This window comes from Pezoporus flaviventris, unplaced genomic scaffold (genome assembly GCF_033815535.1).
Source record: "Pezoporus flaviventris isolate CSIRO_AGI_PZ_B2104156 unplaced genomic scaffold, CSIRO_AGI_Pfla_v1 ptg000021l, whole genome shotgun sequence".
In the NCBI taxonomy this organism is placed as follows: Eukaryota; Metazoa; Chordata; class Aves; order Psittaciformes; family Psittacidae; genus Pezoporus; species Pezoporus flaviventris.
In genome coordinates this window covers 8,066,339-8,089,379 of record NW_026892569.1, presented here as the reverse complement: position 1 = coordinate 8,089,379, position 23,041 = coordinate 8,066,339, and the positions used below count along the sequence as shown (strand labels likewise).

At 37.3% G+C, this 23,041-nt stretch overlaps 1 protein-coding gene and 1 long non-coding RNA gene across 5 annotated transcripts in view; one reads left to right on the top strand and one right to left on the bottom strand.

Moving 5' to 3' along the window:
* LOC133270559 (uncharacterized) overlaps positions 1 to 23,041 on the top strand; it is a 985,299-nt gene that overhangs the window by 155,711 nt on the left and 806,547 nt on the right. The gene's annotated exons all lie outside the window — the stretch shown is intronic.
* CACNA2D3 (calcium voltage-gated channel auxiliary subunit alpha2delta 3) overlaps positions 1 to 23,041 on the bottom strand; it is a 448,379-nt gene that overhangs the window by 142,485 nt on the left and 282,853 nt on the right. For all 4 annotated transcript variants that reach the window (XR_009743824.1, XM_061455854.1, XM_061455855.1 and 1 more), the window contains exons 12-13: positions 15,742 to 15,820; positions 9,568 to 9,701 (exon numbers count right to left, since the gene is read on the bottom strand). Coding sequence is in view for 3 of the 4 variants with exons in the window: in XM_061455854.1 (XP_061311838.1) it covers positions 9,568 to 9,701; positions 15,742 to 15,820 (213 nt within the window). In the remaining variant the exon portion in view is untranslated. The remainder of the gene's footprint in view (positions 1 to 9,567; positions 9,702 to 15,741; positions 15,821 to 23,041) is intronic.

Here is a 23,041-nt window from a genome sequence, read left to right as displayed (position 1 = left end):
AAATGCACTGTCTGCCATTGGCAGACCACAGCTGGAAATGGTCCCAAGCTGCTCTCTCATGTGCAGGTGTCTGCAAATGAGACCAATACCCTTTGGCATGAATATGCTTGTTAATCAAATTCAACAGCGGAGCAATTCTCTATAAATTGTATGTAGCAACTGGTGGGAGAACATCCAGCAGGTGAAACCTACAGACATTTGTAATTCTATGAATTCCTTTTAGCATACATCCAATCAGTTTTAGTATAAGAAGCCACTTTCAGTTATTTTTCAGCAGTCTTGGCTAACTGGTTGAATTTATGAAAGGCAGGTCCTGCTCAACTAACCTGTTCTCCTATGACAAGGTAACCCACTTACTGGATGAAGCAAAGGCCATGGATATTGTCTACTTAGACTTTAGTAAAGCTTTTGACACCATTTCCCACAGCATTCTCTTGGAGAAACTGGCTGCTCATGGCTTGGATGGGTATACTGTTCTCATGGTAAAAATCTAGGGGGATGGCCAAGCCCAAAGAATGGTGGTGAGTGGATTTAAATCGAGATGGTGGCCTATCACAAGTGGTGCTCCTCAGGGCTCACTGTTGGAGCCAGTTCTGTTTAATATCTTTATGAATGATCTGGACGAGCAAAGTGACCCCCAGTCAGTTTGCTGACAACACCAAGTTGGGTGGGAAGGAAGGCTCTGCAGAGGGATCTGGACAGGTTGGGCCAATGGTCCAAGACCAATTGTATGAGATTCAATGAGACTCAGTGCTGGGTCCTGCATTTGGGCCACAGCAACCCCATAAGACACTCCAGGCTTGGGGAAGAGTGGCTGAAAAACTGCTTGGCGGAAAAGGACCTGGGGGTGCTGACTGACACCACTGAACATGAGCCAGTGTGTGCCCAGGCAGCCAAGATACCAATGGCATCCTGGCCTGTATCAGCAACAGTGTGGCGAGCAGGACCAGGGAAGTGATTGTTCCCCTGTATTCAGCACTAGTGAGGCTCCACCTTGAACACTGTGTTCAGTTTCGGGCCCTTCACTGCAAGGAAGTCATTGAGGTGCCAGAGTGCATCCAGAGAAGGACAATGAAGCTAGTGAAGTACAAGTCTGATGAGGAGTGGCTGAGAGAGCTGGGGCTGTTTAGCCTACAGAAAAGGAGGCTCAGGGGGAACTTATCAATCTCTGCCTGAAAGAAGGCTGTAGTCAGGTGGGTGTTGATCTCTTCTCCCAAGTAACAAGCGATTGGACAAGAGGTAATGAACTCAAGTTGCACCGGGGGGGTTTAGATTGAATACTGGGATAAATTTCTTGACTGAAAGGGTTGTCAAGCATTGGAACAGGTTGCACAGGGATGGGGTGGAATCACCATCCCTGGAGGTATTTAAAAGATGCCAGATGTGGCTTTTAGGGACATAGTTTTGTGGTGGACTTGGCAGTGCTGGATTAATGATTGAAGTTGATGATCTTAAAAGTCTTTTCCAACCTAAACAATTCTACGATTGTAAGAATAAACAGTAATTTGGTGCAAAACAATCATGTCACAAGACACACCATGTTTACAGCAAAAGCAGCCAAGGAAAGCTTAAAAATTCTCTACAAAGTCCTAAAAACCTGTCATTGCACCTGACAGCTCTCAGAAAGCAAAATGTATTCCTCTAACACTCAAACTTTACTGAATATTCCGATTTCCAAAATTTATCCACAGAATATGTTTTGGAAATGTGGCTGCTTTGAGACACAATTATAATTGTAAATACTGGATTGCACAAATACTTCCATGAAATTATGTTTAACCACACACAAGCAAGAAGTCCATGACTCTTAAGGCCTTAATTCCCACAAAGAACACTTGTGTGTGAATCCTGTAGAAATGGACACTACAATTTGAAAGACTTGGACATGTGCATACTAACTCTTCTACTTGAGACCTCATACACTGATAATTTGTTACTGTGTTGACCTAAACTGTCTTACAATATCCTTACACCTTCTGCCCTTTCTCAGCAACTGGTGATTCTCACCTATTACTTTGAATGTAAATTATATGAGGAAGGTATTGTTATTCAGTCCTGTCATCACGCATCATCTACCCTAGCAGTACTTTAGTGGTTTGTTAAAATTAGCAGGTCTTGATAATAATACCAGCAATGCTGAATGACAAAATTGGAGTTGAAGTCAGTGATGCAAAGAAGGGGGAAATATACATTAAAATGGTCTGTACAACCTAAAACCAAGATTGACCTTAGAAAACAGTAAAAGACAGTGTGGATAGTCACAGCATTTTGTAGGAAAGGAAATGGAAACAGAAGAGCATTACTGAGAATTATACTGAACAAGAACAAGCTGATACGGTTCTTGGGAAACTGGGTAATTTTTTGCAAAATCATGATCAAATATGATACAGGTTGTAAAACCAGTAATTTAAACAACAGAACATGTAAATGAGAGGTGGAAGAATGTTAGACACATGTCAAAGCACTTAAACATGGCAAAACTCTTCTCTCCTTTGAAACATCATTAAAAATAAAAAAAAAATAGCACTAAAATATTCCCTTAGCTTTCAAATTCTGAGAGTATTTCAAAAAGAGGTGAGTTTTTACTCTACTCAAAGCAATGTTTCTCTAGGAACTACTACGATTTGAATTAGATATTTAATCTCTCAGTGCTCCAGTGATGAAAGATGAACAGAGACTAAGGTCAAACTGTAGTTAACATATCATATAAAATGCTAGAAGAAAGAATCAATATATAGCTTAAAAGCCAAGATGTAACACTGCTCTGATTTCCCCTCTATGGCTTAACATAATACTTGTCTTATTTGCACCACCCTGGGAGCAGAGCTGCTTAAGACCTAGCTTTACTGTGGCATTACAGCTGCTTGCTGATGTTGCAGAAAGAAGATATAAATAAGTTCTATAGCAAAGCCTCCAAGTGCAAAGAATTGTAAAATGCATTTACAGATATCAACTGCATATCTTAATGTTTGAAAAAGTGCAATTTGCATTCTGCATTTCTCATGTAAATGTACACTACAAAAATAATTATAATAGTAATCTCTTTCAATGGATATAAAATACTGTAATATTTATAGTCAGTGCCAGAGTTATAATGACTGTGGGGCGAGAAGTGAAGTGTCTCAGCATGTTCCACATGTTTTTAACACTGTTTCTAAAGGCCCTGGAGGCTATTAAATTTAATGAACCCATCTGCTATGAAATAGAGGTCCAAACATAATCAGTTTTCTCAGTGCCATATAATACAGATGGCATTCCATGTTCCCCATCCCCAGCAGGAAATTTTATGTTCCTCTTTAAGAGCAGGACTTTTGTTTTTGGTTTTGATGTTTTAAACATCTTTTTGATGTATCACATATACCATTTTATAGTGTAAATACCATATACAGCAATACACATGAAAAGTGTTAATTCATTAAAATAAATATTGCTGTTTCCTTCCTACATTTTTTCTAGTGACTTTGACAACTAGCAATTAGCTCTCTGTAGTGATATTCTTTGCTTAATGGAATCCCTGAAAATTGCCCTAATAGCGTAAGTTCCAGCACTAGCAGTGGAGCTAAGCAAACATGTAATTTATCGAACAAAGTAGTTTACTTCAAAAACTGAAAGGTACACAGACATATAGAGACACATACATACACAGGCATAGGTGCTATCTATGCTTATGCATGTCCTTATTTGTATATGCTATGTTTCCATGGAACAATGCACAATCAGTCATAAAGTATCCATATTCTCACTAGGTCATTATGGACTTTATTTTCCTTTGCATGTCCCAATTTTCATTTCAGGGGTCTCAATTTGTGTGCTTTATTGGGACACACTGCACCATGACTCTTGTACTGGTGTGTGAGCAAGGGCTCTAAACTCAGATATAAGTGGCACAGCATTCTTTGCACCGATTAGCACCCTGCTGCCTAACATAAGTAAATCAGATGTGTATTTTCTAACAAAAAGAACATCCATTGTTATTTTGAGCTGCATCTGAAAGATAATGACTACATTAATTCTATTCAGTTGAGAGGTTTATTCATTCTTGAGCACTCATTATGTTTTGACAGTTGACACAGATCTTACAGAATTTGAAACAGTTAATGGTAATTCATTTATCCTAGATCCAGCAGTAAAACAAACAGATTAGAACTGTTTAGGAGAAAACAACAATATTTTATTATGGCAACTGGAAACTTTGGGCTACAGATCTCATAAAAGTCATGGCTTAAAGGCTTAGTTTTTATTGGCCTGTCAATGAAGAATTCCACAGACAGCCCACTAATCATCAGCATAAAGAGATGTCGCACCTACACATAAATACGTGCACAATCTTTTCTTACTGTTTGTGTAAGTAGTTGCATTGATCACTATTGTTATTGTTTCAAGCACTGTCCCAGAGCTATAAGATCCCAATGCAAATAGAGCAGAACATAATTGCTGGACCAGATGGTCTGCGACTTCAAACTGCAATCATGCTCTGATATGGGATATCAGAGTCTTCAAAAGGCCACTGCAGATCTATAGGAGACAAAGCAGAACCTGAAGAACCTTATTTTAAGAACAAGCCTCCTTGACAGAAGGCCTGATATCCATGCATAAGATTTTCCTTCCCTAACCGAATTCACTCGGGTGTCAAAGGAAATTCTCATGGGAACCTCATAGTCAGTGGTGAGGATGTTCTCTGGTAAAGAGCTGTAAATTATTAGAGATTAAGAGATGCTGGCCACAAGGGAGGGTAAGGGCATATAACCAAATCCAAAGTGGATTTGGGAAAAGAGCAGCACAGATTTTCTTTTCACAGCTGCTGATTAATGACATTTCCTGACATTCAGTTCTGCAGTGATTAACAATATTTATTTGCCATAGACATACATGAACATTCTGAGCACTCTGATGCATTTTAATGGATACCAGTACTACAATCTAGAAGCTAGTTTTGAAATAGAGGCCCAGGGAACCTTTAACTGTGATAAAAATGTTAATTACACCCACTTATTATAATAGCACAATTAACTTGTGCCACCAAAAGTATTTGAAGATATCTCTGGGAATAGAAGCTAGCGGAAACAGGGTACTATTTAATTTTGTTATTTCATAAAAGCTCTTCTGTGCATTGAACACAAAGAAAACTGTGGAATGGAAGAAGCACTAAACAACAGCATTGTTATACCTTGCCAGAAACTCCTGGATAGAAAAAATGCCAGCATAATGGCTTTCACTCCATAGGACTTTGTTATAACTGTACATTATACACAGACTTCACAAATACAGCTTCCCTTGCTTCTCTAGAACTGGTTCAGAATTCATCCCTTGACAAAGAACTGTATCCTGGAATCTAAATTTCCATACTTAAAACACCTAGATTCTGATGTGACAGCTATCTGAGAAGTGTGAGCTTCCTATACTTCATACTGAATTTCTGCAAAGAACCCGAACCAGAGTGAAAAGTGTGCATACAAAGCACTTGATTATTTTCAAGGCTGAAAATAAATTGAAATGCTGTCATTTATGCAATACTGTAACTGTAATATCCATCATAATCATATCTGAAATATTTAGTCTTTAGCTCAGTGGAGCTACCTCAATTACTGTCCTACATAAGGGTTAATGGGGTCTTGGGCAAGTTACCTTACTAGCACAGTATCAGCCTCTTGGTCAGAAAATATTTCAAAATATGCCCGCTTAAAGAAAAAAGAAAAAAGAAAAGGGATATATTTTTTTAACAGCAATTGTAGAATTAAACTAAAATCCATAATTTAATGTATGTCTATGAGAAGGTGGGGATAATGCAAATGAAAATTCAACATACGGTACTTTAACACTGAAGAAAAGCAGAAAAAGTAAAAACCACTCCCCATTTATATTCTGGCAAATCATGACCTGTAATGACTCACAACGCTGGTTTTTTTTAATGAATAAATTCTGCAGCACTGGACAGTCATCTCGTAATACTAAATAAGTAATAATTAAGTAATAATTTGCTCTTTTTATGCAAAGAAATCCTCCAGTTGGAAACTAAACAAAGCCACCATGGTAAAGTATGCCTGAATCTGCTTCACAGCTTGAAACTAATAGCCTGAAGGAGATGAAATCAATGGTGCATTAGATCTAGAGAATATATTCAGGTACATTTATGAAAAACAAATTACACCAGGAAGTCAACAAAAGTCCAAGTAGGTCAAATTATGCACCCCAATAAACAAATTCTCAATCACAGTCTTTTAAACAATTTGAACTCAGGGGCCAGTCCAGCCTTTTTTCTTATTTTCTGCAGCAAAAAGTAACGTTTCTCTGCTTCCAGATGTTACCATAAGAATGAATTAAGGGCTTCTGAGCTTTATCCATAATCCCAACAGACTATCTCTATGTATTACTTCAGTTGGATATTCTGATGCCGAGGCAAGTCCTCCTTCTTTCTCCCCCGCTTTTCTGGTGGAGGGTAAGTAAACCTGACCCTAGGATCTGGCTGGTTACCTCTAGAAAAAGGCAGGAAACACTGGCAAGAGAACAAAGTCTAGGGGCAGTAAAAAGGAAGCCGGTTCAGCTGCCTGTGAAGCAGTCACCCAGGAAGACCTAGTCTCGTTTGCTTTATAATCTTTTCAGCTCTCAGAGCCTGACAGTGTCAAAGGCAACACAGACCTGACATACATCCAATGTTCTCCATGTTAAATTTTCTTCATACAATATCTGGCCAGGGATTTCCATTTCTATAAATGCCATACTTTTTTCTAACAGCAAGTGAAGCCCCTGTGAGTGTCAAAGCTAGGCTGAAGAGGCACTGCGGGAACATTCTGCAGACATCCTCTTACAGGAAAGGTGAACAGATGCAGGAATTACATGCCTTGTTTTAGCAGCAAAATTCTTCTGGGAATATTCCTAAATGATATCAAACACCTAAATGACCTAACTTCTGGCTTTCACAGATTACTTTTTCCTGGACAAATATTGGATGAGAACATGCTGGGGCATCAGGGGGAATGTTTTGTATCCTAAGACTATTACCGTCCAGCTTCTTTCTGTCTGGATCCTAGTATGTTGCAGCTTAATGTTGCTTGCTCTGAAACAGCACAGCTGGCCAATTAGCTCTGATATTTGGCAAGAAGGGAATGGAGAAGTATACTGCATGCTGTTAAGGCACAGAGACACTGATTACAACCATGTATATATAGTCCTGAGAATCTAGCCATGGCTATTCTGACACAGAAGGATGATTAAGAACATTTAAGCTGTCTGGAAATATGCTACTATTTCTAACGTATCAAGGTCCAAGCAGCAGCAATGGAGGAGAAGGGACAAAAACTGTCTGTGAAAATCAACAACTTATGGGAGGGAGACAATTATTAAGATTCCACTTTCAATGCCAAGACAGTAGAGATGATATGAGAATCTGTCTGAAAATATCACTCCTACCCTAATTTATCTTTTTCCCTTACCTATGAGGTTTTTGAGGGATGGAGGAGAAAGGTAGTTTGCAACTAAGCAGAGAAGAGAATTCTATTTTTGAATCTCTTCTTACAGCATCCAACCCATTAGGGTCCTGAGTGGATTTTCCAGGCACTTAAAAATGTGTCTGCATGTGAGTATGCGCATGAGTGCACATATATACATATGTGTGTATATATATACACTTATAAGTATGTATAGTGACATTAATCAGCCTTACTCAAGAGACTGAGAAGAGAAAGAAAAGAACCTGGAAGTATTTTATTGCAGTAAACCAGGTTTTGTTTGGATTTAAACGGTTCCTTTATGCAAGAATGTAGCAGCTCCACTGTTTTCTATTTTCCTGTTTTCTCAAGATTCCTTCTCTACACTCCCTCTAGTGTTTTTAAGTTCACTTAGTATTTCACACAGCATTAAGCTGTTCATTTTCCTTAGCCTTTCCATAACCTACAGGAGAATCACTGAAAATTAGACTAACCTCTCCAAATAGTTTTCTCCCTGCAATGATCAAAGAGATACAGATTAAGAGATGAAAAAGAGAGTAAAGTGTAAAATTAATTCTGAAACAGCATTTTGTTCTTTGTTGGTAGGTAAAGGGGAGGACTTGGTGTTAAGAAAGGAGGAAGATTATTTTGCAGCACTTTCAATGCAAGATTCATAAGCAAAAGGAGAAACCACTTACATGGATCAACTCCTGCTACTCTCTCTAGCAAATACACAAACTCACTTCAACACATACACACATTGATTACTTCAAGCATATAAAATCAAGAAGCGATAAAAAGTAGGTTCCCGTAGTCATCTCCTGACTTCATGGAATGCCCTGAAGGGACAGCGATAACAGGTGGTTTCTGTTTGCCTCATCCTTATGTTTCAGTAGAAGAAAGAGAACAAAAGGAAGACTGAATTAATATGTTCCTTAAAAAATAAAAGTAAATAGAGATAAGTAAATTGCCTCCAAAGCACTATTTCGAGGCAACTTTCTGTTTCTCCCTCATAAATGCAGTTTTATTATTTATTTTACATTACCCATGGCCAACTGAAGAATACAAAAGACCTGAGCAAATGTGAAAATGAGGCAAAACCATTCCCAGGGTGGATTTTTGTCCTAGAATATTTTTGTATTTACTTAAAGCTAAACCATCTAGATGCATTATAGACTCAAAACAAAACAACCACCACCACAAACACACACACCCACCCCCATATTAAAATGAAGCTGGTGAGATTCTCTAACCTTGCCCCATATTCAGGAAAGTTAAAATTTAAAACAAAAAGAAAACAGCTTTGTCACTGGTCATCTATTTTCTTCTATTCATTAAATTGAACACTTGGCATCACTTGTACTAAATGACAGATATTTGCTACAAACTCTTGTTCTGTGAATAATATGCAAACTCAAATATTTTAATTGGATCAAAACAAACATAAGAGGAAAAAGCAAACAGAAAAAAAAAAGCTATTTCAGACCAGCCCATGGAAATGAACAACCTTTATCTGCAAATCTGATCATTTATCACTAATAATACAGAAGTATTCAGAGTGCTCAGTCAGTGCATAACAGAAAGGTCTTCTTCAACTCTACTTTTTTTACAAGGATGTCAGATTGGACACTTATGATAATTTTGTTAGCATATCACATACCCAATTCACTTTGAAAGGTAGACTCTTCTTAATATTCTTCCTGAAGACATCACAGTTGTCCCCTAAATGTTCAGCCACCTTTACATACTAAAAGTACCAATTCTTGTCTGTCTATACTTTCATCTTGTCATATTCATTGCCATGTTTTAAACCATATAGGAAAAAATGGTTATTCAATCTAATAAATTTCTGTTTGATGCCCATTTTTGATTATTAAATATACATTTGGGGGCAATACATTTTAAAATAATGCTGTTGCTCATGTTTGCTTCATTTTTTATGTGATTTACAATGTATAAATATCTGGTAAAGTTCTGTAATTTTACTTAACGTACTTGTAATATAGAGATATCAACACTGAATTAGCACATTCCAGCAACAGAAATCAGATGTACAACTAGTGTTTCTAAAACGGCAGTTTTGTTCCCAGTTCCTCATCATATGCAGTAAGCCTAAATTAAATGCTTTATCATGCAGACTTACAGTGCTGTCAATATATGCTTCAGTCCATACTACGTCATGCTCTTGGTCAATAACCTTTGGTCGGCTAAGAACATGGAGATATTCCATGACATTCTCTTGAACATCAGCTAAGGTAGAGATCTGAGTAAAGAACCCTGTGAAAACACACAATTCAGACTTATAAACCAGACAGCACAAATTAAAGAAGATTGCAACAAGGAGTTATTATGTGGTTTAGGCCTGTTATATTTTCTGCTTGCTTATTTCCAAAAATGAAATGCAAAAAAGGAATGGTTCATATGAAGCAGTCTCAAACAGTACTAATTGCAAAAACAGAAATCCCTGAAACCTTTGTCCAATCCTGCACTGTGTTCCCAACACTGCTATGAACCACTGCACTGACTGTCCTAAGCACTCTATTTTCAGTAAACTTTCACTGTTTAATGGTAAGGAAGGTAGGGATAGGGGGAAGATGGGGCAAATGCCGCATACTTCAAAAGTTACAACTGGTATTAATTTTATCCAACAATGTCTCATCCTGTTTGGCCAGTTTCAAGAAACATCAGAGATTAGGTCTACAGTATCCAAAGAGTAGTCACATATGCTCCAAAATGCTCATCATCCTTACAGAATGTGACTAAACATGAGATAATAGCAATATGTTATTTACAAATGTAAGGTCACAGAAAATGTAGACTACATTTGGAATTGCTTGCCTTAGCTATCACAGCTCTGTTAATCCTTTAAAACATCTCCAACCTGACAGCATTAAGAACAGCAGAGGCCACAGCTATTTGAGCTATCACCACTTTCTTTTTAGTGCTGAGATGTTAAGTACCGTCATACATCACAAACTTGACATCTGGAGCCCACATCATGCAAATTTCTGACAAATTTCAAGGCCACAGTTTCATCAGGATGTATTTAAGCGTCACTTCGTATACTTTAATGAGGAAGGACCAATATATAATTTTTATGAAAGAGGCCTTGCTACAATTTTAGTCATTTGACAGGATCACAACTTCTGTGGAGCTGGAATATTAAGCTACAGCAGAAGACATGACAACTGCAATGAGCTTTTGAGCCATGCTTATTGCAGACAGGGCCAATTTTGGCAAGATTGAAAGGGTGCTTTGTAGTCCGACTGTTAGAGCTTTCTGATTCAATACACCTGCTCATCATACGTGTTCTTTACTGCGAAGGTGGTGAGGCACTGAAATGGGCTGCCCAGCAAAGTGGTAAATGCTCCATCCCTGGGAGTGTTCAAGACCAGTTGGACAGAATCTTGAGTGACATGGTCTAGTGTGAGGCATCCCTGCCCAGGGCAGGGAGCTCAAGGAACTTGATGATTTTAAGGTACTTTCCAACCCTACTTGTTCTATGGTTCTATCACTACTCTAATACCATTTGTTGTACTGAGCTCATGCACTTTTCAGTGCATGCTATGCCAGTACTTGCACTTCTATCATTGTGCAAAATTACAGTTGGAGCAGAGATCTGCTTGCACTGATTAGTGCGCAGTGAACAACAGGACACCTGCACTCAAACAATACATATAATAATGTCTGAAAAGTCAGAGGAGATTAACTACTTGAAAAAATTTGTCTTGTAGCTAAGGTGATAGAAAGGTCCTTTTTAATCAAGCAGTATTTTCTTATCCATACAAGCTGAAATCACAATTAGTTAACACTTTTTAATGTCTTCAAAAGCTTAAAGACTCATTTAAGAAGCTCCTGGATGTCTATGCCTAGAAAATTCTTTAATCACAGCCTGTAAATTACCTTTGAGACAAAGAATAACTTGCTGGAAAATGAGCATGAGTTCTGATTGCCTCCTGAAATGCTGAAATGTTTTTATGTCAGTTTTTCAAATGAAAAAAAATCAGATTACTAAAAAAAAATAATTAAAAAATCAGAAAACAGAAGCCAATCTGAACCATCTCAGTGTTGTGCCATATGGGTTTATACATGGTACAAGACACTGATAAGGCTGAAATATCTTTTTTCTTCTTTTCCTTTCAAGGGAAGAGATCCATCTGGACCAAGTACAACCAACAAGAACACACACACCTACTTGAGCCCGTATAAGTATTCCTCATATGGATGTGTATTACATTACCTATTTCTCTCTATAGTATTTCTGAAAATGCATGCTGTAATAACACAACTTACACAGAATTCTCTAGGCAGCATGCTAAAGACATTCATTTCTTGGTTTAGTACTTGCAAACCATACCTCTAAACTGCACAAGAGTAAACAGTTTTTAGCCTAATTTCCAAAGACTAAATGAGATAAGTCTGAATCAATTTCATATAAATTTTGAAAAGAAATAAAGGCCTCAAAGACAAGTGAAAATTTGTGACTATTCCAAGGCTGAAAGAAGTGACATGGAGCATCCTATCTGGAAGCAGCCAGATGGTAAATCAGCACATGTAGTAGACTAGCGTGCATGTAGTTGCAAGGCTATTCATACAGTCCTACTTGTCCAGCGAGTATGACAGTTAAAAAAAGTAAAGGTTAACAAGTGGATGAAAAAGGGATTAGGTGAAAAAATCCTATCTCTCTAATCATATCTGTGATTCACAGATTTATTCATATATGAAGCTGCAACAGATGAAAAGTTGAAAGAAAGAGTGTTAAAAACTATTCCTTTTAACCAGGTTGCTTGAAGTGAGTTTAGTGAAATGTAAAAATTGCTGTTAAAGATATGTAAAAGAAGACTTAAATGAAGACAGTGTCATAAGACATAACAATAAATATTCCCTCTAGCCTTTTTATAATGTAATCTCAGGGTGGGTTTCATTTGTAATTTCTGGGAAGAGCTCCTTCCTCGCACTAAACGTTTTGCCTGATTACCCTCCTTATAAGTATAGTTTGTGCTTTCCTAGCTCACATTAGAAAAATCTACAATGATTTTAGCGTCCATAACTCATGTAACATGAGCAATCACCTATATTCTGTGAATTCAGATTTTCCGTATTTTTAATGCCTGTTCTGATGTTTATTTTTCAATCTTCTAATGAGAAAACTCTACCAAAAGTTACTACATTATAGCTAGGGACAGCCTTAGGTAACATTCTCTTTGTTCATTTTCACTGAATATTTAGACTTTTTGATGGTTCATAAGATTGTAGCTCTGTGTAAGAAATACAAACCTCACAAGAATTAGCTTCCTACACTGCTAAATTTATCTCTTATGTAGAGATTGGTGGTACCCCATGGATTTTAAAACCTTACTCTTCCTATACCAAGGTTTAATGATCCCATAAACACTTACTCTGAAGTTCTTTAGCACAGCTGCTGAGGCCATGTAAGCAATAGCAGCAAACCCTTGCTTAAGTTTTTGCATTCTAACACCTGCTTCTCAGCTCCCTGGTGTGTGAATTATGCCATCTTTGAGCCCCTTTCAGTCAGCACTGCTCATTTTTTTCATCCCCAGCAGGAAAAAAATTGTGAAGGAAATGGGTAAGATTTGGTAATGACAATCGTGAGAGATGTATAATAATGTGGTTAAAGACAGACACTTAGGCTCTGCAAGCGGGCTGCCTTTCTGTATTACACAGTCCTTGCAAAGTGTTTGGATGGCTTGTTTTTCTCTAAACTTTTCAAATGCCTACAATGGGTTTTTACATGAAGTGCAGCACTTCTTGTTTTCTGGACACTGTGCAAAACAGATGCAACTGTTTTGCACACTAATAAAATATCACTTGCAACTAATAAAATATCAGAATTAAAAAATCCTTTCTGCTAGGGACTAAGGAGGGAATTCATTGTCTTGCTGCAGCTGTAAAACTCCCAGGGAGAATCCACCATGACCCCCATCTCAGGGGCCTCTCAAGCAGGTGAACAGTCTCTGTTGCTGGCTGCCTGCCACCCCCCGAGAGCCCACAGCACATGAGGTGCTGGGGTCATGCTAATAATGGGAATGGATGTGACTGGAGCTTCCTGTAGGAAGCTCTCCTCTGCTAATACAATAGTCTGTAAATGACTACAGCTGGGGCACAATTTGCCTCAGGGCTGATCTGTCCTCTGCTGGCAGTTAAAGAGCCAGGATCAGTGCTCCAGTATGCCAAGCATTTTTCTCTACATTGCTTTCTCAGCCTCTGCGCCTTTGTACTGATGAATCCTTTCCTTTGTCCATTTTACAATATGCCAGCCACACTGGTGATTCATAATAAAAAATGAATTAAAAAATAACAGAGGCTGTCAAATTACTAATGCAATAGATAATTTTACTGGGGGAAAAAAAAATTAATCCTGGCTGTTTTGTAAGTAATGAATCAACTCCCATCTATCTTTACAGCTTTCTGCTCGGAGTGACTGCTGAGGAAAGGTATTGCTTGCTTACTTTAAAATCTGGCACATGCACACAAAGCACTAGGAAACTTTTGTTCACTTCAGAATCTCAGTAAATCTTTATTCTTTTCCTTTGTGTGCACTTGCTTACGATACAGAAGAGTAAATCACTACAAATTTCACAAACCGCTCTAGAGGGACTTTGGGGTTCTTGAACGTTTTAATGTATTTAAAATGGTTTAGTGCTTTCCTTCATTAAGCCAAGTCCCGCTAGGTATGCTCTACTTATACAAAAAAAAATGTAACAGAAAGACATGCTTGGGATTTTTCAAGGTTTCACCATCAGAATCTAGAAGCTAAAGAAGTTTTGCAAGGTGGTATGAGTTTCCCTTGTGACCCATTCTGAAGGAAAGGACTGCTGTCCACAGTCCAGTCAGCTGGAAACCCTGCAAACAGCCTTCATCTATGTTGTGCTTCCAAGGGGAAAATCACTGCAAGGAAAATTGATTTTAAGGTCACTGACCCTCAGTGGCAGCAACATACTTTGGCCCACCCATGCTAGTAGTAAACTGCAGTCCAGCCAGCCAATCTTTAAACCACCTTTACTGCGCTCCTCATTTGTTGTGCTGTAATCCTTCATTTCACTGATAAAAAATGGATACGCTGTAGCTGAAAACTGTAAGAAAAAGACCTAAATCCATACGGTGTGACATAGTGACTGACGCTGTTTCCAACTGATTTTCAAAGCTATAGATACTTTTGTATTTAATTACTGATTAGCGGTAGCTGATTTTTTGCATTGTAAGCTGTCAGAGAGCAGATATTGTAACTATTAAACGGAGAGGGGGGAAAAAAGACCCATAGAAGCAACACTCATTAATGTGTTTAACTGATTCATGTGAGTAAGATTCTGACAACATGGCTCTGAAAATAACAAAGTAGTCCTGAAGAATGACGAAGGGGACCACTTTTCCCCCGCTGGGAATAAGGAAGACATGGACCAGATGATCTGCTAAGGCAGTCTGTATTGCCTGGTCCTAATTTCTGAGTTGCTGTACTTAGATCCTTATGAATCTGTAGAGCTGGAATAAAAACCTAACAGATTTTGTTGATTAAATTGTCTTCAAAAAAGATGCTTCAAAGGAATTCTTATACTATTATTTAAACTAAATTATGGTGTAATATTAGCTGATTAAGACAAGACTTCAAGCTGAGTAATTTCCATCAGCTGGACATAACAGTAGTTAAAGAAATAATGACTAAATGGATAGCACCTGATGCAATTCATCATAATGTAATGTGGCACAAAGGAAAAAAAAAAAGAACATTTTTTTTCCAAGAGGAAAGGAAAAGGAAAACCTGAAGATTAATTACAGTTTTGTTTGTTGGGCTTTTTTGTTGGGTTGGGGTTTTTTTTCAAATTGCTCTTACTTATGGTAGTCAGCCCTTTTACTTTAGCATCTCAGTCAGCATTTTACATGTTTTAATGCTCCTTCCTTAAAGAATAGAAACCTGTTTTTTCAGTTACACTGTCAGTTCCTTAGGAATCAAACTGACTCTGAGTAATAACAGCTATAGTGGAAGTAATGCTTTGAAATTAAAGTTTGTTCTCTGAACAAAAATTTAAAATCACAAATTCTAAAAGCTTTGTAGAAAATGCATTTAAGTTTTTGTGGGTTTTTCTTTTTTTTTTTTTGGTTGCATTTTGGAGGAGGGGGGTTTAATCTTTTTTAATTGTATGCTACGAGACAAGTAAGTCCTTTCCTTTCCTGGAAAAAAACAACCCATCCTCTCTGATTAGTTGTCAGTGATACCGTATCTGCAGAAGGATCAGGTACGCAGGAAAGCTCAGTAATAGGGTTTTGAAAACAAGGCTTTCACAGTTGAAGGTTAACTAACCTTTGTTAGCACAGGCCATCCACTTCAGGTTATCAGCAAAGGCAGCTTCTCTTCCAATCAGATAGGTAAAAATACGAACCTGAGAGCACAATGCAAAAGATCAAGTCAATTAATACTGCATTTAAATCTTACACAGTGGAACTTCAGATACAGATGTTTAATTCATCTGGACAAGCCCTTTTAAAGTAAGTATTACTGGTTAAACAGCACAGTAGGTTAAAAAAGAAATCTCTACCAGTAAGGTCTTCTAATAACAAAATGTGGCTTTTGTTCAATGTAAGAGAACGGCTGATCTCTTTGGATGTTTTTAATATCTGATATTTAACTAAAGTTATGGTTAAATAGTGAAAGTGTAAGTGACAATAAACTAAAACCACTGAGGCACAAAGCAAAACTGCACTTTCCAGACAAATATAATATTCACTTATGAGTTGAGAAAATTGCTGCAGTGTGGAAGAAGAGGCACTTAATTAGCAGCTATTTCTGTAGGTAAAGGATCTGAAACACCAGGTGATCAAACTGATCCCTCAGTTTCCAAGGTCCATAAGATACAGTATCTTTGTCACCTTAGAGGCAGGTACCCACTTGGCACTTGCCCAGGTGGCACTGTGCTATCAAGTGATAAACAGTGGAATCGTGTGCCAGGTTGCCACAAAAACCTGCGCAGCTTGTCTATGTATGTGCATGCTCACAGACCTATACACCAGGAATCCCAGGAAAATTATGCTTGCCTTAAAATTCTGCCCAGATAAAATTTCTTGGCAGATAAGGGAACATTTTGGAAATGCTAGATGCAAGGAAGGCCTTGATATGATAACGTGTTTGTCTGGACTCCCCAGTTCCATATTATAATACATACATCCAAAAAAAAAAGTGCCAATTTGCCCTCACAGGAAGCTGATGACAGCATTGTCTATCCCATACCTTCTGCTCTCAACCCTATTTTATACATGGGACACTGCAGCAAAGATAATTGAGTGGGTTTTAGCTAGATAAACAGAGAATGGAACAGAAGTATCTTGTCCAGAGCTTCCTGTACCTCACTAATACAAGTTTGTGTGGCACTCACAGCCCGCCTGTTCAGCTTGGGTCTGTAACCACCATAGGTGTATGCTGAGCAAAGAAATCATAGTCCTGGGTCTCAGCATATTCCATCTAGAGACCCCACAGTTCCATACCTACCATCTGATATAGCTGGGTAAGATGAAGCACACTGAGTCACACTTGATCCATCTAAGATCCCAGCAAGAAAACTGGGAACAGCACCTGACAGGTACAGCTAAAGCCCATATTCTACCCTCTGCAGCTTTTGCCATGCTAAGGCATATGTTTCTTATTCCATGTGCCTAAACTGTGACAACTATTTACCCATTCCCTAATGATTTGTCCAGGTAAAAGCAGCCAAGTGCATACTGGTATATTAGTAAAACAAATGCAAAGTGATCATTCTCTTCTGTTCCACCGAAAAAACGTATCTGCACCACTGAGCTCAGTTTGGGATTCCCCCATACAAGACACTGACATACTGGAAAAGACAGCATCCACCTTCAAGAAGAGTCTAAGAGGACAGCACAGCAAGGGACAAATGTCATTAAAACGTCCTAAGCAATTCTGACTCAATATAAGGAAAAACATTTTTGTCATGAGGGTAATAAGATATTAGAGAACATTGCTCAGAGATGCTGCAGAAACCGCATCCTGGGAGATAGTAAAACTTAGACCAAACAGTTCCTGAGCAGCCTAACCTAACCCCACCTGAGCAGAGGGTTGGACAAGATGATGTTCAGAAGTTTCTTCTGATTTAAATGATTCTATGAAATCAGCAATATTTTACACAAGGGATGAAAAATTTGATTTCCTATTGAGAATCAGTCAAATTTCTAATGAACTTGTTCTATTTTTTGTTATTTTGAAGATAAAACAATTAAATTACATTAGGAATGGAAAATTACAATTTGTAACTGCAAACATGGTGCTATCATTATGGATGAGAAGAAAGAAAATCACTAACTCCATGTTGTAACACTAAAAATAGTAAGTAAACTAAAATCCTTTTACCTTTTTATCAGTATACTTAATAGAATCATCATGATCAAAACTGTTTTTACAGAAACTCTATTATCACCATTAAAAAGCTGTACACAACAAAATATATGCTCCAGAACATTTTATTCAATACCTAATTGGGTCTCACATTCACAAAATAGACATACTTTAATTATGCACAAAGCTAATTACACAGAAAAAAGTCATGATGTGAGACGTTTATGAAGACCTCTAATTTTATTCATTTGCAATTAAAAAGAAAGAATTAGTTTTTTAATTAGAGCCGTTTTTTCAGTCAAATGAAATTATTTGTAAAGCATACCAACTTATTATAAAGTTCCCATAGTTGTTTTTTTTTTACCGAAATTTTAAAGTCTCTCTGAAAGTTTCCCTCTTTACTGTCAGTTATGATCCTATATGCCCTCACTGCTCTTTTGGCCATTTTCTTTATGCCAGATCCTGTTTCTAGACATTCATGGTGTTTTATGTTATTATCAAGCCTACAGACCAGATTTCAAACACAAACCTGTTCCCAGACTTTCAAACATGGAACATATATAGAACTCAATCATGATTTTTTATAGTTTCAAAAGTATACACACTGATTGTGTACTGCGGTTAAATACTTTGAACTAAACAGTATGCATATAATCCTATCCAAGACTCACAGCATCAAACAAAAGAATGGTACTTTTATGCTTTGATGGCTACAAAAAGCATTAATAAACAAATTTTTATTCTCTAAACGTACATGAAAAGGCACAGTGAGATTTATACCCTCAAAATACAGCATAAATCACTGTCTCAATTCATCTTCCTGAAAATGATGCTTGAATATAGCCTATGATGAGACGGAATACATCTGAGAGGTTTATATTTAATGATCTGCTTTAATCTATAAAGAATCATACTACACTGTGCTCCTAATGAAAAGAGACCAGCCTTATCTAAAAGGATGTGCAGGAAGCATGCTAGTAGGCGTAGGCAGCAAACTAACTATTAAAACTGCAAAGAATAAAATTTCAACAAATTGGTATCATAGATCACTACAAGGAAAGGGCTGCCTCCATGATACTGTGGAAAGACTTTTAATGATTTTTTCTCTGGGCATCTTTTACACATATAGTTTATCTCCAGTTTCACTAGAAGATACTTTAAGCAACATAGAAAGTACTGGTAATTCTGTGGCATTACTTGAAAAGATAAAAATAAAAGCTAGAGAGTAGAGAGCTAGTACTGAAGATGAATGATCAGAGCTTAAGTGCTGCTTTCCTTCCCTCTCCCAGCGAGTTGTGTATTTTTCTCCATGCACTTTTCACTGTGCATGTTATATAAATGACGTTTACCAGTGTCAACATGACATCTAAAATCTTTAATAAAACAAAGCATAAGGTAATCTATAATTTTAAAATACCATTTCTATGTTGGTCATTACTTGATAAAATGACTTAGTATTCATAGTAGCTTCATAAGAAAATAACTATTTAAGGTCACATGAAAGTATTATAGTTAAAAACAATGCCACTGATGCATTAAAGTTTTTCTTTTACATTGACCTTAAGGATATATTAATAGGTATCATCAATATTGTTTAATACTCTGTGGATAATTGTGAGAAGAAACCTCAAAATCAGCTCTGATAGCAAACGATTCTAATTATAGTTCTACTTCTAAAAGTTTCATTTGATCAGTTCAGTGAACCCGTCAGTGTAAGCACAATTCACTGTGAGCTTGCAGTAGGAAATACTCATGAGTCCTTAAGCATTCCCTGTAGAAGTAATTTTACAAATACTTGCCATATTTTCTGCTTTCAGAGGTCATAGCAGTGACTTCAGTAATAAATTTTTAGAATTGAAACTTGCCTGAGTGAATAAGTCTACATTCTAAATCCTATTTTTCAAACCAAACTTGGATCTACATACCTTTTATACTATATTAGTTTTACTCTTTTGGATAGGTATTTTATGTAATAATTCCAGATGTGCTGGTAGCATCCAGCACAATATACCATAATAATTATATATTATACCTTATACTTTATACCTGTTTTCTAAATCTACATAAAAATACAATTACGTCAATATTATATAAGTACTACCTTAATTTCCAATATCTGAAGGGGGCCTGCAAGGATGCTGGAGAGGGACTTTTCATCAGGGACGGTAGTGATAGGACAAAGAGTAATGGGTTTAAACTTAAACAGGGGAAGTTCAGGTTAGATATAAGGAAGAAGTTCTTTACTGTAAGGGAGGCACTGGAACAGATTGTTCAATAAAGCGGTAAGTGCTCCATCTCTGGCAGCGTTCAAGGCCAAATTGGACAGAGCCTTGGGTGATACGGTCTAGTGTGAGGCATCCCTGCCCATGTCAGGGGGTTTAGAACTATATGATCTTAAGGTCCTTTCCAACCCAAACCATTCTATAATTCTATGAAATCACTTCAACTTCTGCACATGGACAAGACCTATGCAGTGATGGGCTACACATTCTGCAAAACAGGACACGCTGTGTCCTAGTTACTGCTGAAGTTGTCATTGTAAATAAGTAGACATTAGGTACCAGATTTAATATCCATCTATATTTTCAGATACCTTGTAAGATAAATGTTGTTAGGAAGATACTGTTAATAGCGACCATCAATTTTTTCTCTTTGTCTATCTGAAGTAACTGAATGGGAAGTGTGTCAGAGCCATTCTGTTCTGCAAAATGATTGCTTAAAGTGCCTATTTTATTCACACAATCCAGATACAACACTAATATTGTACATTCTACTCATAAGTATTTATAGTATAGAGATTTCAAACACGTCTCAGTAATTTCTAATAGATAAGGAAGTATAAAGAGTCTCATTCTGTGGTTTCTATTGGCCCTTAAAGATAACACAACAGAAACTATGAGATTTAACATAAGTATACACACTATATATATATATATATATACACACACACACACACTGATACAGGTGTATTGGTATCTTATGGTACAACATAGTGCTAAGACACTAAAAATTCTTTTGAATCCATATGAACAGAACATTTTACTCAAGGCAGACTGAATAAATTCAAAGTTGTTACAAGCCGGTCCCAGAAGATCCAGTAACAACATTTACATAGTCTACATATGCTCTCGCAAAGTATATGCCAAATGAGAAAAACACCTTTCAATATCCAAGCACTGTGACTGAATGAAGAGACCATTTTTATCTGAGAAGGAATCTGCACCAGAGAGTGTAAGCACCTCTCTGGCAAAAAAACATACGACAGAAAGAGAACCCTTCAGCTGTGGATAATTTTGAAGGCTTTGAAAGATACTTGAGAGAAATACCTGAATCAACATACTTTCAATGTCTGAACCCTAAAATATGATCTCCACTGTATTAAGGCTTAACATGAACTGTTAGCTGTGGAGAAAGGAAATATTCTTAAGCAGAAACACTAGTTTTAAATTGATCTATTTTATACACAAAGCTGAAAATTGTAGATGTCAGATTCACTGAATGCAAAGCAAAACTTACACCAAGAGCAAAACCTTTAATCTTTGGAAATACACTTGCTATTCCTACACAGCATGTAGTTCCTAGAGATGTGCCATAGTCTATCTTTTTTTAAGCCAGTGTTCACAGAAAATGGGTGAGAGCTCCACAGTAACCTTATAGAAATGGAAAGACAGTAAAACTAGACTCTTTAATAGAGCTTGTGACTTTCTCACTTCATATTTTTCTACAACTTTCTAAAGCGGGTGTTGAATGGCAAAGAATACCATTTGAGATTGATGTATTTTAATTATCTTCAAAACAGCTGTAGAAACCTCCCATAGATTACCTTGTTATTATGTCTCATTCCTGACTTAGAAGGAACACCTCTGTGAAAGAGCACTCCATTCAGTTACTATTCTTACTACAAGACTGCTGCAGAAGCTCAAATGATTCTGAACTGTGGAATCATATTCACTCTAAGCAACAGACTAATTTCAACAGTGTATTTTACAATAGTGAGGTTTTACATGCAAGATTGTGGATTCAAGTCCAAATCACTAGCCAATAGTAAGCTAGTAAGAAGAAGCAAAATATACCAACCACTGTCACAAGTTGTGCATGTACACAGCAGAAGTAAATATTAAGGCATTGAACTACCAAGCTCAGTAGTTCAAACAAAACTGAATACAAAACTTACACAAAATACTTAAATCATCAGTAGATATTTAACTGTGTAATTATTTTTAACGTGCTTTCTCCCTGGTTTTACAGCAATGCTCTTGTCACTTTACCTAGGCACAGATGATGGTTTAGGCCACACAGGTGGTTTGCTTTCTCTTCTTTGTAGCATCCCTTCAATTTTTGAAAAATTAAAAGTTAATAAGTTTCTTGCTTTTACAGCTAGGGAATATTCTAAAGTTTGAACCTTTAAACTCTGGACAGACAGCCTATATGAAATCTCAGAGATGCATACACTCAGCCGTTAGTGAGGAAACCTAAGACTGATGATTTAAATGACAGCTATTTCAGTGCTAACCACTTCATCTGAAATATCCACTTAACAGTTTCATCCATTATGCATAGACTAATCTGCAGTCCCTGAACTGTCCTCACCTCTGAAACTTAATTTGACTAGCAGGATAGAAAAGAGAATAGGGACCTTTTTCTATCTATGTTAAGCAAGACAAGTCAATCTGCAATGTTTTACACTGGAACTGTGAAGTCATATCTTCACACCAAACAGCTGGTAAAATAGTATTTCCAGAAACTTAAAATATAGTGTGGGAGGGAAAATGGGACTTCTGCTTGCACCTGACAGTGCAGACCTCTGTTTGCAGATGCAAACTATTTCATGGACACCTTTAACAAAACAGTCTTTCCTTTCTGGCTCAGCAAGAAATAAAAATAGTCCTGTGGCAACAGCTATGGAATTTAAGCTATAAGTGGGATATAGGGATGAAATTCAAGTTCCCATAGTTATAAGTTATGGTGGTCCAGGAACACCCTAGCTAGTCCCCACATAGATGACTGAATGGACTGATTGGGAACAATGGATCAACATGAGACTGAGTGATTGCCTGAATTCCTAAGCAGCCTCTCCACAAAAGAATTGGCTTAATTGTTACAGGAGCTCTGAAGGTGGGAAATTGGGAGAGTCCTGGAGGTTTTCCCAGGCAACTCATGCTATGGCTGGACCACCTGATAGACACTATTTGTACAGTTCAAAGTGTTCCTTAGATACTCGGTTGGAGAACCTGGCCATCCCAGAGACTTCTTCAGG